The sequence below is a fragment of the Dipodomys merriami genome, unplaced genomic scaffold (genome assembly GCF_024711535.1).
Source record: "Dipodomys merriami isolate MVZ:Mamm:240054 unplaced genomic scaffold, mDipMer1.0.p SCAF_142, whole genome shotgun sequence".
Classification (NCBI taxonomy): Eukaryota; Metazoa; Chordata; class Mammalia; order Rodentia; family Heteromyidae; genus Dipodomys; species Dipodomys merriami.
This window is the reverse complement of record NW_027202738.1, coordinates 2,911,637-2,929,960: the sequence shown is the minus strand read 5'-3', so window position 1 is coordinate 2,929,960 and position 18,324 is coordinate 2,911,637. Positions and strand designations below refer to the sequence as shown.

At 49.8% G+C, this 18,324-nt stretch overlaps 1 protein-coding gene across 7 annotated transcripts in view; it reads left to right on the top strand.

The window, feature by feature from the left end:
* Positions 1–18,324, top strand: part of LOC138826393 (lysine-specific demethylase 2B) — a 91,785-nt gene that overhangs the window by 62,176 nt on the left and 11,285 nt on the right. For 6 of the 7 annotated variants that reach the window (XM_070021504.1, XM_070021505.1, XM_070021506.1 and 3 more), the window contains one exon: positions 17,516–17,746. In XM_070021504.1, coding sequence (XP_069877605.1) covers positions 17,516–17,746 — 231 coding nt within the window. Of the gene's footprint in view, positions 1–7,585; positions 7,738–17,515; positions 17,747–18,324 lie in introns of those variants that run through there. The other variant, XM_070021510.1, reaches the window with a different exon arrangement.

Here is an 18,324-nt window from a genome sequence, read left to right as displayed (position 1 = left end):
CCATTCCTTTTCCCTCTGAACTAATACATTCCATTATCCATTTTGTATCTTATCAATGAAAGATTGGTCCCAGATAGCAAGTGCCTGGGAAACTATTGTTAGATATGTGAACTCACCGGCAAGATGTTCCCAGAGCTTCTAAAGATGAAGTCATAATCTATGGCCTTTCTTTATTCTGTTTCATCTGTATGCCTAATGCTTTTCAGTCCTTTTTGGTGACTTAATTTACCCCTCCCTTGAATTTTGGTGTCCTAGTCCCAGCCAGCTCCTAAAAGAACACTCACTGAAAGAGAACTAAGATTTCCAATAGTCCCTATGTCCTTTTATCCCTAAATTGAGCCCTTCCCTTTTCTCCTACAGGACTTGAATTTGTCAGCTATTAGAACCACATTATTGCTGCATCAAGACAGCATCCATGAAACAGCCTGTAATTAAAGTCTGTAGCCAAGGATTTCTTCTTCAGTCCTGATAACCTGCTCAGCTGTCTGTTAGTAATGCCAAAGACATATTCTTGGAAAGCAACGGAAATATTGAGGGCTTGTGTCTTTGTTGGAGCCATTAGAAAGCTTGGTAGGCACTGAAATAATTGTTTATTATTTCTAGTGTTTTCTTCCTTTCTTTCTTTGCAGTATAATGGCATACCTTTAACTTTGTCATCAGATTCCATTGCACTTGGGGGATAAGTTGTCATGTCAAGTTTCTCCCACCTCCTCTATTTTGCATCATGAGGATGATGGATGCGTGTGTGACCACATACGTTGAGATAGTATGTCCTTCCAATTTAGGTGCTATATACAGAAGAAAAGGGCAAGATTGGATGGGTTAGGTAAAATTTATTTTGTGGTGTTAGAGAATGACATCATAGCCTTCAGCGTGCTAAGCATGTGCTCTGCCTCTGAACTAAATCCTCAGCCAGATGTTTTTAAATTTTACTTGTTTAGTTAATTAGTTTGGTTGTGAGTGTGTATGTGTGTGTATGTGTATGTGTATGTATGTATGTGTGGGTATGTACATGTGTACCAATCCTAGGGCTTGAACTCAGAACCCGGGCACTGCCCTTGAGATTTTTTGCCTCACAGTGGTACTCTACCACTTGAGCCACAGCTCCACTTTTGGCGGCTTTTTGGTGGTTAATTGAAGGTAAGAGTCTCATACTTTCTTACCTGGACTGTCTTTGAACTATGATCCTCAGATTTCATCCTTAGATCTTAGCTCCCTGAGTAGATAGGATTACAGGTGTGAGCCACAAGCATCTGTCTGGGAACTATCCTTTTAAGGTCAGAAAAAGCTCTGGACTGGACTAGAGGATGGAAACCCATTTCTCAGATCAGTGCCAATCATTTATTAATTTTTTAATTAAAAATTATGAATAGGGACTGGCAATGTGGCTTAGTGGTAGAGGGCTTGCCTAGCATGCATGAAGCCCTAGGTTCAGTTCTTCAGTGCCACATAGACAGAAAAAGCCCGAAGTGGCACTGTGGTTCAAGTGGTAGAGTGCTATCCTGAGCAAAACTGACCAATAAATAAATAATAAAACTTATGAATAATCACAGGTCTTCCAGTTCCTGTAAATATTTATAGGTTTATTTTGGTAATGTAAAGAGACATAATTAGGAGAGAAACCCCCATTTAGCAGTAAGCTCAGTCTGTCTGGAGGACCTGTATGACAAATATATGTGGTTTTTAAATGCTTCTACAATGACTCTCCAGAGGAAAAATAAAAAGGCAATTAGATAACACTAGTAATTTCTTTCGCCTGTATAACATTGCTTGTTGCAGCTTTATCTAGGCAACCCCCGGATATGAACTTGTCAGGTGATGAGATAGATACAGGAATTCCTCTTACATTCATTGTATTTGAAGAATAATTCTCCAAAAGGCCTTTTTCGTATGTGTATGTTTGTGTGTGTGTGTATGTGTATGTGTGTGTGTGCGCGCGCGCACACGCGCGTGCCAGTCCTGGAGCTTGAACTTAGGTCCTGGGTGTTGTCCTGAAACTCTTGTGCTGAAGGCTAGTGCTCTACCACTTTAGCCACAGCTCCACTTCCAGCTTTCTGGTGGTTAATTGTAGATATGAATCCCATAGCCAGGTGCTGGTGGCTCACACCTGTAATCCTAGCTACTCAGGAGGCCGAGATCTGAGTATCACAGTGCAGTGCCAGCCTGGGTAGGAAAATCTGGGAGATTCTTATCTCCAATTAACCAACAGAAAATCAGGCCAGTGCTCAGAGTTCAAGCCCCAGGACTGACCAAAAAAAAAAAGAAAGAAAGAAAAGAACCTCATAGACTTTCCTGTCCAGGGTGGCTTCCAACCAAGATCCTTAGACGTCAGCCTCCTGAGTAAGTAGGATTATAGGTGTGAGCCAAACGGTGCCTGGCCAAGGGAAGACGTGAGGGAGTGACCCTGAGCAGCCATGTTCTTTTTTACTTCTGTTCCTTCCTCTCTCTCCTTACCTCAGGGATGATTGGACAGATCAACCTCGGGATGAGATTAATAGAAGAGAATAAGGACAAACCATTGGGATGGCTTTACAAAGTTTTAATTAATTCTAGAAAAAAATCTAAGAGCATATGAATCACTAAGAGCAAGAAGACCTTACATATAGATCAAAATCTAGTTTGTCACTTCCAGTTTTGCTCCTTCCATCATACATTGCCCTAATCCTTATAGATTGACACACATATGCCAAATGTGAATCAGCAGAATATATGCAGTGTATTTGTTGGTGTGTATTTAATGTAAATTATATATTTTGTGCATACCACCAGCTTGCTAGGCACTCTGTTGACCACTTGAGCCATGCCTGGCCCTTGTATATATGCCTTTCTAATATGCCTTAAGACATTTTGGTCCTGCTGCTGTATTGTGTCCTGTATTCTAGATATATTTCTGTTCATATATATCCCACTGCTATCACATTTCTTCCTCTCTTTCCTCTTTTCATCTTAGCACATTGCCTGTTGCTGACCCAGGACAAGGCTAAGTCTGGGCAGAGCTTGTTTGCAGCTAGGAAAAATTCCTGAGATCTTTTTTAAACACACACACACACACACACACACACACACACACACACACACACGACAGAACTCGAACTCAGGGTCTTGCTAGGCAAGTGCTGGTACACACACACACACACACACACACAAGGCAAGTGCTGGTACACACACACATGCGCGCGCGCGCACACACACACACACACACACACACACACACACACGACAGAACTTAGGGTCTTGCTAGGCAAGTGCTGGTCCACTGAGCTAAATCCCCATCCAACCTGAGATCTCACAATCTTTATATGCAGTGGAAAAACTTCAGAGAGAAAACAGGGAGAGGGAGAGGGAGAGGGAGAAGGATCAGGGAAGTGGGTGGAGTCTGTGGCTGAGGAGGCCTTGGTGTCCATTTGTTTTTGTTTATTTCCTCAGCACATGGCGAAAGTTCTGAATCTTCCTGGCTCACAGCAAACCCCAACTGCTTGGGTGGCATCAGCCTTGTGAGCTTTCTGAGAATGTTAGGAGTTCTGGCTCTGTGAAGCAGGGAGTGTTTTGGAGTGTTTTGTTCTTTGTTGTTGTTGGTTGTAGGGCTTGCACTCAGGTCCTGAACATTGTCTCTGAGCTCTTTTTGGCTCAAGGCTAACACTACCCCTTTGAGCCACAGCTCCTCTTCCAGTTTTCTGAGTAATTTATTGGAGATAAGAGTCTCAGGGACTTCCCTGCATGGGCTGAATTTGAACTAAGATCCTCATATCTCAGCCTATTGAGTCATTAGGATTACAGGTATGAGCACTAGTGCCCAGTGAGTCTTCAATTTTTTTTTTTTCTTTTTTCTTTTGTCGGTCGTGGGGCTTGAACTCTGGTCCTGGGCGCTGTCCCTGGGCTCTTCAGCTCAAGGCGAGCATGCTAACGCTTAAGCCACAGTGCCACTTCTGGTTTTCCAGTGGTTTATTGGAGATAAGAGTCTCACGGACTTTCCTGCCCGGGCTGGCTTTGAAACTCGATCCTCAGCCTCCATGAACACCGGCTGAGTGATCAATTCTTAGGTCATTCAAGACCAAATGAAGAAAGGACTGGCCCAAGGCACAGAGTTGGCAGTACATTTTCAGGTGGCAATTCTGTCAGGTATAGTCTAGCACACTGTCAATACAAAACAGATGTTGAGTAATTGTGTGTACCAGATAGCTGAAGCAAACTTAATTGAGAGAGGTAGAGGAAGGAGATCTTTGTAATGGCAGCAGAAGATTCTTAAAGGGTGTTAGGATGGTGACCTTCTTAATCTTTGTAGAGACCCCATCTCTTTAGGTTCCTCATTCCACTGTAGGCCCTGGACAAATCAGACAGCAGGTCATACTCGCCCTCCTGGGATTGGATGTGAACCAAGAACCTCAAATGTACAAAAGCTATCTAGTAAGATAGATTGCTGTTTTCTGACCAAGTCTGAGTATGTCACTTGTCTTAGTGTCACCTCTCACCTCCAGTATGGTGAACTTTGTCATTTTACTTCTTTAAATAGAGAAGCACAATTTTTTGAGACATCAAAGGAAATCAGCTCCAAGACAATTCTATTAAATAAACTTGTGCTCTGGATTCTTTAACTGGAGAGACCTGAAGCTGGGCATGTGGCAACCTAGTACTTGAGAGGCTGAGGCAAGGGAGGATTCTGTGTTCAAAGCCAGCCTGGGGCTAATCAAGACCCTATCTCAAAGGAAGGGGGGCAGGGAACCAAAAACTTAGGAGAAATCTGTGGGAGAAAACTTCTGCTTTCAGACTTTACTCTTGATATATTTGTGCTCTATATATATTTTTTTTTTTGGTCGGTCGTGGGGCTTGAACTCTGGGCCTGGGCGTGGTCCCTCAGCTCTTCAACTCAAGGCGAGCGCTCTACCACTTGAGCTACAGCGCCACTTCCGTCTTGATATATCATTTGTATGCCTCTATGTCCTTGTAGCTTTAAGCAGTTGCATGAAATCTTTTTTTTTTTTTGTTCCTTCCCTCGCCCTCTTTATTATTTTTATTTTTTGGTCGGTCGTGGGGCTTGAACTCTGGGCTTGGGCACTATCCCTCAGCTCTTCAGTTCAAGGCGAGGGCTCTACCACTTCAGCCACAGTGCCACTTCCAGTTTTTGAGTGGTTTATTGGAGATTAGAGTCTCATGGACTTTCCTGCCCGGGCTGGCTTTGAACCCCGATCCTCAGATCTTAGCCTCCTGAGTACTAGGATTACAGGCATGAACCACTGGCGCCTGACTTCCCTCCTTTCTTTCCCTCCTCCCTTCTTCCTCTTTTCTTTTTCATCTTTCTTTTCTTTCTTTTTTCTTTTTGCTTATGTGGTACTGAGGAATCGAACCCAGAGCCTCATGCATGCAAGGCAAGCGCTCTACCACTGAGCCACCTTCCCAGCCCCATCATCTTTCTTTTCTTTCTGAAGGTGCTGGTGGCCTCTGGCATGTTCAGCAAGTGTTCTACCAATAAATACATTCTCAGCCCCTTAGTTGGCATTTTCTCAGCCACTTCCAGTTTCTTTAGAAGGCTTCCTATCTAGGTGAGGTGGCTCCTTAGAGCTCAGTCAGAATTCAGTCCAGACAAGGTAGCTTTTAGAAAGCTGGTAACTTTGCAGGAGTAGGGAGGTATGTGTGGGGGCGTGGGGGTTCTTTTGCTGTGGCTTTTTTTTTTTTTTTTTGTAACCTTGAGTGGATTGTGAAAAATAGAAGCAGCAAGGAAGGAAGGAAGCTCAGTTTCAGTGAAGAGCAAGTCTGCTGGGATTTTTTTTCCCCATAGTGTCAGTGGGTGTATAAATTTCAGACTTTAAAATTCACTGAGCGAAACTGACATCTCTTCTTACTTCCTTTTTCAACTCTGCTAGAAGCCTTCAGAGCTTTATTTACAAAGTCTCTATCACATAGTCTGCCTTCTTTGAAAGCCCAGGCCATGAGCAGCTTGGTGGTCCCTGTTCTGTCTGGATTTTGTAACAGGATGAATGTGGAAGGTTTGGTCATCCTATTTCACAGCTGATGGGCTTTTTTTTTTTTTTTTTTGGTCTGTCGTGGGGCTTGAACTCTGGGCCTGGGCGCTGTCCCTCAGCAATTCAGCTCAAGGCTAGCACTCTACTACTTGAGCCACAGCACCACTTCCGGTTTTCTAGTGGTTTATTGGAGATAAGAGTCTTACGGACTTTCCTGCCGGGGCTGGCTTTGAACCGCAATCCTCAGATCTCAGCCTCCTGAGTAGCTAGGATTACAGGCGTGAGCCACCTGTGCCTGGCTGATGGGCTTATTTTTGAGAAAGGTCTCTTACAGTTTATCCTTTTCTCAGTCAACACATCTTTTTGAGAAAGATCTTACAGTTTATCCTTTTCCCAGTCAATACATCCATTTTATAAATGAGCAAATGAGCTGGTACAGGTAAAGCATATATCATGTCACCTTGGATGAATGGATGAGTATGTCTGCCGGTTGTCCAGCTATGAGTTTATCTAGTTTTGATACCAGTGACAGCATTGGTCGTTCAGGCTAAAGGTCTTGAACTCTTTCAAAGGAAGGGTTACACACTTATATTTGGAATGAGATCACTTTGGATTTCTAGCAACGATTTTCTGTGCCACTGGGCTGCTTTCAGAATAAGTACTGGGAACATATGCAGTTTTTAAGAATTCAGAAACCCACTGCTTCCCAGTGAGCACAGGGCGCTGCCAGGCTCTCGGGAGCACAGAGCTCCAGCTCGCAGTGCCCCCGCCCTCCCGTCAGCTCCTGGGCGTCACAGGAAGAAGTGGGCCCTGTCCAAATGGGCGGAGCGCCCACCTTAGGGCAGAGTCCAGGGCATGCTCCCTGACAGCCTGCGAGGCAGGCGCGGGGGACTGGTACCACCCGTCGTCTGAGACTGCATCTCCACTTAAAAAGGCAAGCCGGGGAGGGATCAGCGTCCAGAGGGCGGCCTGGCCCAGTCCAGCCACCGGCGGCATCCGGGGAAACAGGGCCCCGATTTATCGAGGTCGGGCGGCCTGCTGGCGCGCGGTTAGGAGCTCCGGGACTCGCAGGCTTCGGGTTCTGGGCTGGGAGCATATGCAAACCCCGAAGTCCCCGAAACCCAGGTGCCTATGGCAGGGAGCGCAGAGGCCGATGGCTGGCGTCTGTCGTTGGGTGAGACCCCTCTCCCGGGCCGGTGCACCCGGGGGCTCCCGCAGGACACCCCGAAGGACCACACAAAAGACCCCACCCCAGGCCGGGCTTGCATTTCCTGTTGCAGCCTCCGCGGCGGCGTGCAGCCACCCATGTGCATCCCGCGGCGCGCGGGCCGCGGCGGCCGGGCAGGGCCGGGCGGGGCACGCCCCCACGCCGCCCCGTCCGCGCGCACCGGCCTCCCGGGGCCGCCCTCGGCGGGCCCGCCCCCGTGTCACCGCAGGCCCGCTCCCTTTGTGTGCGGCCGGGGCGCCGCGGCCGCGCCATTGGCCCGCCCGCCGGGGGGCCAGCCCCTTCCTGGCCCGCTCATGCATATGCATGACGGCCCCGCCCCGCGCCGGCCCCGCCCCGCCCCTCCCGCGCGGGCGTGCGAGGCGCGCGGCGGCTCCCTCCTCGCGGCGCGGGAGCCCGAGCCCGAGCCCGAGCCAGGGCGAGCCGAGCCTGCTCCCGGCGGGCGGCGGCGGCGCCGCTCCGGCCATGTCAGCGCGCGCGAGCCGGGGCCCACCATGAGCCATGGCCATGTCCGTGAGCGCCGAGGACGACGACTATGAATCGGAGCCGGACCAGGTCGGGGCCCGGGGTGGGGCCGGGGGAGGAACCCGCTGCCCGACCTCCCGACCGCCCGCCTGACGCGCCCGGGGCGGCCGCGACGCCGCCGCCGCGCCGCGAGGAGGAGAAAGTTTTGCAGCCGCGGGCGGCGGGGCGGCCAGGGCCGAGCCCGCGCGGGGCGCGGAGGACGCGGCAGGCCGGCGGGCCCGCAGCCGGCGCGGGCAGGGGGCGTGTGCGGGCGCCGGGCCGTCGCGCGCGGGTGGCCCCGGCGCCGCGGGGACAATGTGGGCCGCGGGCCTCGCCGTCGGGCGGGCCTGCCGGGCGCGGGCCACGGCCCCGCGGGCAAGTTGCGGGCGGCCGCCGGGCGCACCGCGCCCTCCTCCGCGGCCCCCGAGCGCGCCGGCTGCGGGTCGTACCCGGACCTGCGGCGCCGCTCCTCCCGCCTTTCTGTGGGCTAAGTTGCACCGGGACTCTCGGCCCCGGGGCTGGAGGACGCCCGCGGCCCGTGGGCCCGACGGCCCGAGCTTTTGTCTGGGCGCCGCGCGCTCGCCTCCCGCCCGCCGGCCCGCCGAGGGCAGCGGAGACAGGAAGGGGTTCGAGCCGCGGCCGGCGCGGGCTACCCGGAACCCGGCGAGCGCGCTCGGCGCCCGCGGCGGCGGAGGAAGCCCTGACCCCAGATGGCAGGGCTCGGCCTGGGTCGGATTTAAAAGTAAAGGGACCTGCGGGGGGGTGGGGGGGATAAGAAATGTGCGTGTAAAACAAAGCCCCGGGTGTGAGTGCGGCCAGTCCCCGCTCCGGGGAGGCCAGCGCGGAGGTTTACCAGGTAGAATCTGTATAATAACAATTGCAGCCAGACACAGGCCAGGTGGACCAGTCCCAGGGATCACCAGCGCGAGTGGTGGTGGTGATGCGGGCTTCGGGCCCACTGGGTGAATTGAAGGTGCTTGATTGTAATGCCGGTGCGCCCCGTATCCTCTGTGAAATAAGGCTGTTTGGAATGTTGAAGGCTGCATGTCATAACTCCCCCCACCCCCCAACACTAGGCATCATTGAGGAAGTACTGACATGATCTGCACTCAAGTCGTATCACGGTGTTAAGTGGTTTCATTTAACAAAGTTCACTTTTTCGGTTTCTTGGTTCTGTGCGGTTTTTCAGGCATACACACCTTCTGATGGTCATGAATCTCCCTGCTCCTTCCGTTGTTTGAACCCAGGAGAATTCAAGTGGTTTGGGCTTGGAACTTTATAATCCAGTCAGTAGCTCTCTCTGGGTGAGTGGCTGTCATTCTTGCAACACAGGTCATACCTCAACTCTTGGTTTGGATCTGCCTAACTTTACCATTCCTGGGTGGTCATGGGATATTGGTATTTGGTGCAGACTGTGCTTTGGTGTGGCAGGTAGGCCGTGATACCTGTTTCTCTAAAACTGATCAGACAGTATGGTAGATGCAATCTTTGACACTCCTTGGGACAAAATGATAAAGTATGTCTCTCTGCACTTAACACGTTTTCAGGCCTGGCTACTCCTGAGTGAGTGGCCATTAGGAAGGGGCCTGCGTCCCTAAGCCAGGTACTTCTCCTCCTCTTGGCCCTGTCTGCGGGTGTGGCACTTCCGGAGCCATTAGCAACTGGAGTTCTCTCCAGGGTTTTTTCCCCTCTTGGATTTATTGAAGGGCCACGGGCAGCAGCTTTTCTCCTAATCCCCACAGAGGGGCTGTCAGTTGAGGTCCCTGCAGGAGCTGGCTCATGTGTCCTGGCCTTCCACCATGTTTTTCCTGCAGTTTCTTTGGGCTTGAGAAGACTTAACTTCCACTGAGCACCTAGAAGGCATTTGCCACTTCAGAGCCAAAGGCTCCAGGCCTGGCACTGCATCAACACTTTTCCCTCCCTCCTGCCCCTCTGCTGCCTGGTGAGGTTTGGCACCAATATCTGCCTGCATGCAGGCCCTTCATGAAGAGGGTGGGAGTCTGGAGTGTGGGTATCCTGCTGGATGGCAGGATGGGTGGAGGAGGCCCCTTGAGTTGTTAGTGATGCTGGATTCAACCTCTCATCCCTCTCTAACCAGAGTTTGGATTGCTTCTGTCATTTCCACTTGACACTGGCATCCTGGCCTGGTCAGGTTCAGGCTTTCTTAGGCTTATATACTACTGGACAGGGCCACCTGGGTTTCCCCAAGTATCGCAGCCTGTGGAGATTGAGCCTTAATGGTAGGAGACTCATTGCTTGCTGTTCGCTGGTGTGTGCGTTTTGGCTGAGCCTTCTTTCTCCAGTACAGAATGTGTTGGAAAAGTGTTGAGCTCTGCTTTCCAGTGTGAGGAGGTGGCCTCTCAGTAAGACAAATTTTTGTTCCACCCTAGAGTATTTTTTTCTTGACACCTGAAGTGAAAATAGCTTTTTTTTCCCCAATAAAAATGATTGCAGGTGCTTGCTTGCCAGTGATGTACTCTTCTGCGTAGAAGTAAATTTTCCTTGCTGAGACCAAAAAAAAAAAAAAAAAAAAAGACTACAACTTGTTGAATATAATAATTAAGGAATTATGAGGAAGAAAATCTCCTAAAAATGTATGTGGTCACTGCCCAATAGGTATGCCTGTTGCCATTGTAGCTTCTTACAGAGTGAAATTTTAAGACAGGTCCCTGGACAATCCTGACAAGGTATGGGAAAGTTTGGCAACTTTGTGCCTGTGTGCACCAAGTTGGGGAAAAGGTTCTTCCGTTTTTCTCATTCTCCAGAGCTGCCCCATCCCCTGGGTATTCTGGTCCTTCTGTGTTTTTGTTCTCAGTTTGTAAACAAATTGGAGCCTTCCTACAGCCTGCAGGCGTATGTTAGGGGCCCACAAACTGGTCAAATCAGCCTTTTCTGGCCAACTATTGTGCAAAGAGATTTGAGGACCTTCCGTCCTACCTGTGGCTCAGTTGTGCAGCAGGTGGCAACATTAGCATGTCCAAAGAACAACGGTTAGCTTGTGGGACTCCTTGGGGAGCTGTTTGTTGTTGGGGTAGTTTGGTGGGAAACTCTTGACCACGCCCTTCTTGAGACTTGTGGCTGTTAAGCCACGCCCTAGTGCTGCTGCTTCTCCCTGTCTGGCCATTCTTCAGTGGGGGCACCTCCAAAGGCTCATCACTCTGAACCTTCCCCTGGACATCCTCACGGATCTGCTCGTTTTAACACTGTGTGATGTTGATTTTCAGATGTCTTAGTTCTGCTCTCCTGCTTTCCTTAGTGATGCCATGGGTCCCTTAGATGCCACATGTCCCCTTTGGAGTTACCTTTCTCCTCTCTCTCCCCTTGTTCCTTTTGTTGCCTATGCCAGAAATCTCAGTCTTACACGATTCTTCCTTCTTGCATCCTTGCTTTGGGCCAGTCACCTGAGTATAAAGCCAGGTCTTTGCTATAACTTCCTGAACCATCCCCTCCTATTGCTGCTGTTCTTGTCATCTTCAGCTGAGCTCTGCCCGTTTTCTACCTTGTTGCCCAAGAAATACCCACACTATTGACAACACAGACCTGTGCTCCAGGTTGTCAAGTCCTTGACATACTCTTACAGGGTACATTCTCTCATGTGCAATCTGAGGCCCTGAAAATTAGGCTCCTGCTGCCACCATAGAGCTGTTTTCCAGAGCTGTGTTGAGCGGTTTGAAGTTCCTTGAATGTGTCATGTTTCATATCTCTAGCTTACTCTTCCTTCTGTCCACACTGCCTGTCCCTTCGCCCCATCCCCAACTGTGGCCAGCAGAGTCTTTATTCTTCCTCAAAGGCACACTTAATTGCTGGCTGTTGTGATCTCTGGTGCTTTTCCCTACCTGCCTTCCAGACCCTTCCTGGGTTGGCATACCAGCATATCTGGCCCAGGCTTTAAAGCTACTACCTGGTTCACAGCTTCCTTACCTGTGTGACAAAATACTTCTGCATTGTGCTTCAGTTTGCTCATTTGGAAGTGGAAGTAATAGTAACTACTTCATACGTTATTGATGTAAATATTGAAAAGAATAGTGCTTTATCAGCATTAGCGTATAATATCATTATCATGTTGCATTGTGTTTTTGTGATCACATGTCTTTCTTCTTCCAGACTCTAAAGTCTTTAAGAGTAGGTAACAGATCTTAATCATCTCTAGTTTTGGCACTTAGCATCTAGTCAGGTATATAATTCACAGCCAGAAAACACTTGGGGTGGATGGTGGGTAGGTGGGGTGAGTATGTGAACGAGGGTTAATGAATGAGTCCCGGTGCAGATTATGGTTGCATGATTTGTTACCTAGTGAAGGTGAGCATTTTTTTCCCTGTGTCTAAAGAAATATTTAAGTTATTTTTTGGGGGTGGGTGGGGAGGGAGTTGGTCATAGGGCTTGAACTCTGGGCCTGGGCGCTGTCCTAAGCTCTTCACTTCAAGGCTAGCATTGTACCACTTGAGCCATGTACCACTTCGGCTTTTTCTGCCTATGTGGTGCTGAGGAATTGAACCCAGGGCCTCATGCATGCAAGGCAAGCACTCTACCACTGAGCCACCTTCCCAGCCCAATATTTAAGTTCTTTGTCCATTTTTTTTTTGGGGGGGGGTCCGGTCGTGGGGCCTGAACTCTGGGCCTGGGCGCTATCCCTCAGCTCTTCAGCTCAAGGCTAGCGCTCTACCACTTGAGCCACAGCGCCACTTCTGGCTTTTTTCTTTTTTGCTTATGTGGTGCTGAGGAATCAAACCCAGGGCCTCAAGCATGCAAGGCAAGTGCTCTACCACTGAGCCACCTTCCCAGCCCCGTCTTTGTCCATTTTTAAATTGGCATTTTTGTCTTTTTATTATTAACTTGTTGTAGATATTTTTTGTTTGTTTTTGAGACATAGTCTCCCAGGTGAGCTAGCCTTAAATTTATGGTAATCCCAGCTGCTGGGATTACAGGCTTGCAGCACTCGCCAGCTAAAGTTCTTATAATCTAGGGACTAGTCCTTTACTTGACAGATGATTTGTCAATGTGTTCTGTTATTTGGTGGGGTTTTTCACTAGGTTGTAGCTTTGAAGCACAAAACTTTTTTGTTTATTTTTGTCGGTCCTGAGTCTTGAACTCTGGGCCTGGGCACTGTCCTTCAGCTCTTCAGCTCAAGGCTAGCGCTCTACCACTTGAGCCACAGGGCCACTTTCAGCTTTTTCTGTTTATGAGGTGCTGAAGAATCAAACCCAGGGTCTCATGCATGTGAGACAAGCACTGCACCACTGAGCCAACCTCCCGGCTCCAATTTTTTAAATTTATTTATTTTTATTTATTTATTTATTGGTGGGTCGAGGGACTTGAACTCTGGACCTGGACTCTGTCCCTGAGCTCTTCAGCGCAAGGCTAATACTCTACCACTTGAGCCACAATGCTACTTCCAGTTTTCTAGTAGTTAATTAGAGATAAGAATTTCATAGACTTTCCTATCCAGGCTGGCTTTGAACCGTGATCTCAGATCTCAGCCTTCTTAGTAGCTAGAATTATAGGCGTGAGCCACCAGCACCTGGCTTTTTATTTTCATATATTATTTTTTGCTGGTCCTGGGGCTTGAACTCAGGGTCTGGGCACTGTCCCTGAGCCTCTCTGTGCTCAAGGCTAACAATAACACTCTACCACGTGAGCCCCAGTGTCACTTCTGGCTTTTTCTGTTTATGTGGTACTGAGGAATTGAACCCAGGGCTTGCTAGGCAAGCACTCTGCCACATACATTCCCAAGCCCAGAAGCACAAAACTTTTAATTTTTTATTTAATTTTTTATTTTTTTGTTGGTCGTGAGGCTTGAACTCTGGGTTTGGGTGCTGTCCCTCAGCTCTTCAGCTCAAGGTAAGTGCTCTACCACTTGAACCACAGCACCACTTCCAGTTTTCTGGTGGTTCATTGGAGATAAGAGTCTCACAGACTTTCCTGCCCGGGCTGGCTTTGACCGTGATCCTCAGCTCTCAGCCTCCTGAGTAGCTAGCGTTATAGGTGTAAGCTACCGGTGCCCAGCCTAATTTTTTATTTATTTTTATTTTTTGTTGGTCATGGGGCTTTAACTCTGGGCCTGGGTGCTGTCCCTCAGCTCTTCATCTCAAGGCTAATGCTCTACCACTTGAGTCACACACTTTTGGATTTTTCTGTTTATGTGGTGCTGAGGAATCAAACCCAGAGCCTCATGTATGTGATGCAAGCACTCTCTACCACTGAGCCACCTTCCCAGCCCAAAACTTTTTTTTTTTTTGCTGCTGAGTGGCTTTAATGTTTAACACAACATCTAGGGAAGTTTATGTATATTTCTCTAAATGGTACACTTTTCTTTGGAAAACAAGCCCTGTAGAGTTCCATCAAGTTGTGTCAGCCTAACACATATTTCTAGAGGACTAGCACATGCAGCATTAACTACAAGGATGGAAAACTAATTGGACCCTCTGATGAAACTCAAGCCATCCCAGCCCAAAACTTTAATTTTAATGTTTTTTTTTTTTTTTTTTGGGTCCGGTCGTGGGGCCTGAACTCTGGGCCTGGGCACTGTCCTTCAGCTCTTCAGCTCAAGGCTAGTGCTCTACCACTTGAGCCACAGCACCACTTCCGGCTTTTTTCTTTTTGCTTATGTGGTGCTGGGAATTGAACCCAGGGCCTCAGGCATGCAAGGCATGCGCTCTACCACTGAGCCCTAATTTTAATGTTTTAATATGCCTTTTTTTTTTTTTTTTTTTTTTTTTGTCCGTCATGGGGCTTGAACTCAGGGCCTGGTCCCTGTCCCTCAGTTCTTCCTCTCAAGGATAGTATTCTAACACATTGAGCCACAGCACCATTTCTGGTTTTCTGGTGGTTAATTGGAGGTAAGAGTTTCATGGAGGGCTGGGAAGGTAGCTCAGTAATAGAGCGCTTGCCTTGCATGCATGAGGCCCTGGGTTCGATTCCTCAGTACCACATAAGCAGAAAAAGCCAGAAGTGGTGCTTTGGTTCAAATGGTAGAGCGGTAGCCTTGAGCTGAAGAGCTAAGGGACAGCGCTCAGGCCCAGAGTTCAGGCCCCACGCCTGGACCCCCCCCCCAAAAAAAAAAAAAAAAAGAGTTTCATGGAATTTCCTGCTGGGCTGGCTTTGAACTGAGATCCTCAGATCTCAGCCTCCTGAGTAGGGTTACTGACGTAAGCCACCAGCACCTGGCTAAATATGCCTTTTTTGTTTTGCTGCCTTTTCCAGAAACTATTGATGATTGATCCAAAGTCATAAAAATTACACTTAAGTTTTCACGTAAAGGTTTTGGAGCTCTGTTTAGGTACATACACACCCATGATTGGGCTTGAACTCGGCCTAGGCGCTGCCCCTTTGCTCTTCAGCTCAAGACTAGCTCTCTCCCACTTTAAGCCACAGAGCTACTTCTGGTTTGAATGGTTAATTGGTTAATTCCCAGACTTGGCTTTGAACTATGATCCTCAGATCTCAGCCTCCTGAGTAGCTAGGATTACATGTGTGAGTTACTGGTACTGGGCAAGATCCTGTAATTCAGTGTTGCTCAATTTCTTCTGACAAGCCTACTAGTGACCATAGCAAACGTTTTTCTAGCTTAAGTTGCAAGCTTAAGATAGAGAGGACAAAAATTGAGGTCTTGGGAAATAGGTTGCCGTCCAAGGCATTTCTGTCATTACTAAGATGTCTCAGCTAGGGAGGTTCAGGCGATGTTTACCATGAGTGGGAAATGTGCTTCTGGGTGGGAATGTGCTATTGAGGGTGAAGGAAGATGGGAGCCTCTGGCCCCACTGGCCCTTGGTACTTGACATTACTTTAGACTCCAGTGTTTCACCAGAAAGTCTGATCTTTGGAACCTCCAGTTCCAAGGGTTTGAGTTCTGAGTGCACCCTTCTCCTCTGATCTTGTCCTTGGAGATGACCCGTGCTGCTTCCTCTGCATCTAACCTGAAGCTGCCCATGTGGTTGCTGGTAACACGTCCTTTGTAGGCAGGAAAGCTATGGGGAGTGGGGAAGGCCTTCCTGGCTTGTGCTTCCCTGGGGTGAATGTGCTCTTTGCTCCCTTACTTCAGCTTCATTCTAAGGGTATCAAGCCTGTAGCTGAATTCTTTGGCAGTCTGGGCCTCCTCTGTTGAACTTGGGTGAATTACTCAGCCTCTTGCTCAGTTTCCTTTCTGGAATATAAGGGCATTCAGACAGTTCTCACCAAACGGTTATTCCTGAGCAGATGTACTCAGTATCCGCATGTAGAGCGCAGGCAGAGACTACCTCCCATCACGCCTGTTGCCCTCACCATTGCTGCTTCCTCTTGGCATCTTCTTTTACTCTCTGAGCAGCAGTTTTTAGGTCTACAGTCCCTTAAGTTGTATCTCAAATTCAAAATGTCCTGGATACAGATTGTTTTCTATTTGTGACAGACCTGACGTGGTCTGGTGTGAGCACACCACAGCCTTCGTGTGGCGCCGGGGCGGTCCAGCCCTACTAGCAAGGACAGACTGCTGTGTGGGGGAGAGCGGCCCCTGCCCCGGGTGCTGGGGTGCCCACAGAGTGGTCCTCCAGCCCAGGATGTGCTCCGCCCAGACAGGCTGCCATCAGGGCCTTCCCGTCTAGGTGAATAGAAGCCTGGGCAGCATCATGCACCCTGGGCTCGCAGGAGGCCAGGGGCTTGTGGCAGAGGACTGGAGGCCAGAACTGTGGCTGTCTCATTCACTGTTCAGCATTGTTTTCTGTGGAGTGAGTTGCTTTTTTTTGTCATGTGAATCACAGGAAAAGAAGTTTAGAGAGGATCTCAGAAACCAGGGCCTGCAGATTACTGTCTTGTCCTCTCATCTCTTGGAGCTAGAGGGTATATAACATCCTGTGATGGTAGCCGGCTGTGAGGGAAGACCAATTGGACACATAGGTTCTTGAATGCTGGGTGGAGCCCATGGCAGGGCCCTGAACCCAGCACAGAAGGCTGCAGGGCTAGGCCAGGTGCTGGGGTGGGGTGGAGTGAGGGGCTGGTGTTCTGGGTAAGGGAGTGGAGGTCTTCTAAGGAGGTGCAGCCTGGCTGTAAGCAAGAAGAGGCTAAAGAAGCGGGCCGCAGGGCCTGCTGTGGGCGGAGGCAGGGTATATCTCCGGGGAGATGTCCTAACTAGGGACAGACATCTGTTCTCAGGTGGTGGGCAATCAGATGCCTGAGATCAAGGTGTGGGCAGACAGAGCTCAAATTGCTCCCATGGCTTTAGTGGTGGATTCTTCCTTGCCTCCCCTAGGTTCTGGTGTTTGCCTGTTGGCCTTGGCGTTTGTTGTTGTTTTCAGTTTTTTTTTTTTTGTTTTGTTTTGTTTTGTTTTTTGTTTTTGTCGGTCGTGGGGCTTGAACTCTGGGCCTGGGCGCTGTCCCTTAGCTCTTCAGCTCAAGGCGAGCGCTCTATCACTTGAGCTACAGCGCCACTTCTGGTTTTCTGGTGGTTTATTGGAGATAAGAGTCTCACGGTCTTTCCTGCCGGGGCTGGCTTTGAACCGCGATCCTCAGATCTCAGCCTCCTGAGTAGCTAGGATGACAGGCGTGAGCCACCAGCGCCCGGCTTCAGTTTTGTTTGTTGACAGAACTTCTTCCCATGGCCATTTCTCTCCGTTTTCACACACATTGACACACATTGCTCCATGCACATCTATCTGCCTGTGTCCGTATTTCCCCCTTTCAGGACTCCAGTGCTAGGGGTGCCTCCTTTAGCCTAATTACCTCTCTCAAGCCCTGTGTCCAAATAAGGCCATCTTCTGGGGCACCAGGGTTTGGGGGTTCAGTTTCTCTTCTTGAGGATACAGCGCAATCCCAGCAGCGTCTCCTTCCCATCTCACCTGTCCCGTTGGTTCTCCTGCAGAACCAGAACCGGGCAGTGGGTCGGCCCAAGGGCAAGCTGGGCCCAGCCTCCGCGGTGAAATTGGCCGCCAACCGCACCACGGCAGGAGCTCGCCGGCGCCGGACGCGATGCCGCAAGTGCGAGGCCTGCCTGCGGACCGAGTGTGGAGAGTGCCACTTCTGCAAGGACATGAAGAAGTTCGGAGGCCCCGGGCGGATGAAGCAGAGCTGCATCATGCGGCAGTGCATCGCGGTGAGTGTGCGCCCACCCCGGCTCCAGGGCTGCCCAGTTCAGGCTTGTGCTCCTCGGCTTGCTGGTCCGTTGCCCCTGGAACGTGCTGTGCTCCCTGCAGGAAGAGAGGACTCAGGCAGGGCCCTTTTCAGCTCCTCATTTGGGCTCTGGGTAGCCCTGCCGTGGGCCAGGCTCCTGTCCGTTTGTAGTCTCTGGTCTGAACCCCTCTCTCCCAGAGAGGGCCAAATACTTTGAAGTCCCTCTCATTAAAGGTGTCAGGGCAACCGGTCCTGCATGAGACCCCATCACCAATGTTTATAGTCTGGTTCATGATGATCTGGGCCCCTCTCTTCCTTCCTGTCCTGCCTTTAGAGCCAGAGGTCTGGAGCATCAATGTCTTTTCTGCGGGGGCTTCTCCACACGAGAGGTGACATGATGCTAGAAGTCGGGCCTGTGGAGACCTCTCAGATGATTCTAGCTTCCTAGACAGCGACCCGGATCTGCTGGCTCGCCACAGCCTCAGACAGTCTTTGTGGCCTTTGGAAACTTGGCATGGTTCTGGATTCATTCTCGATTCCCTCCTCTTACCTGCTTTGCCT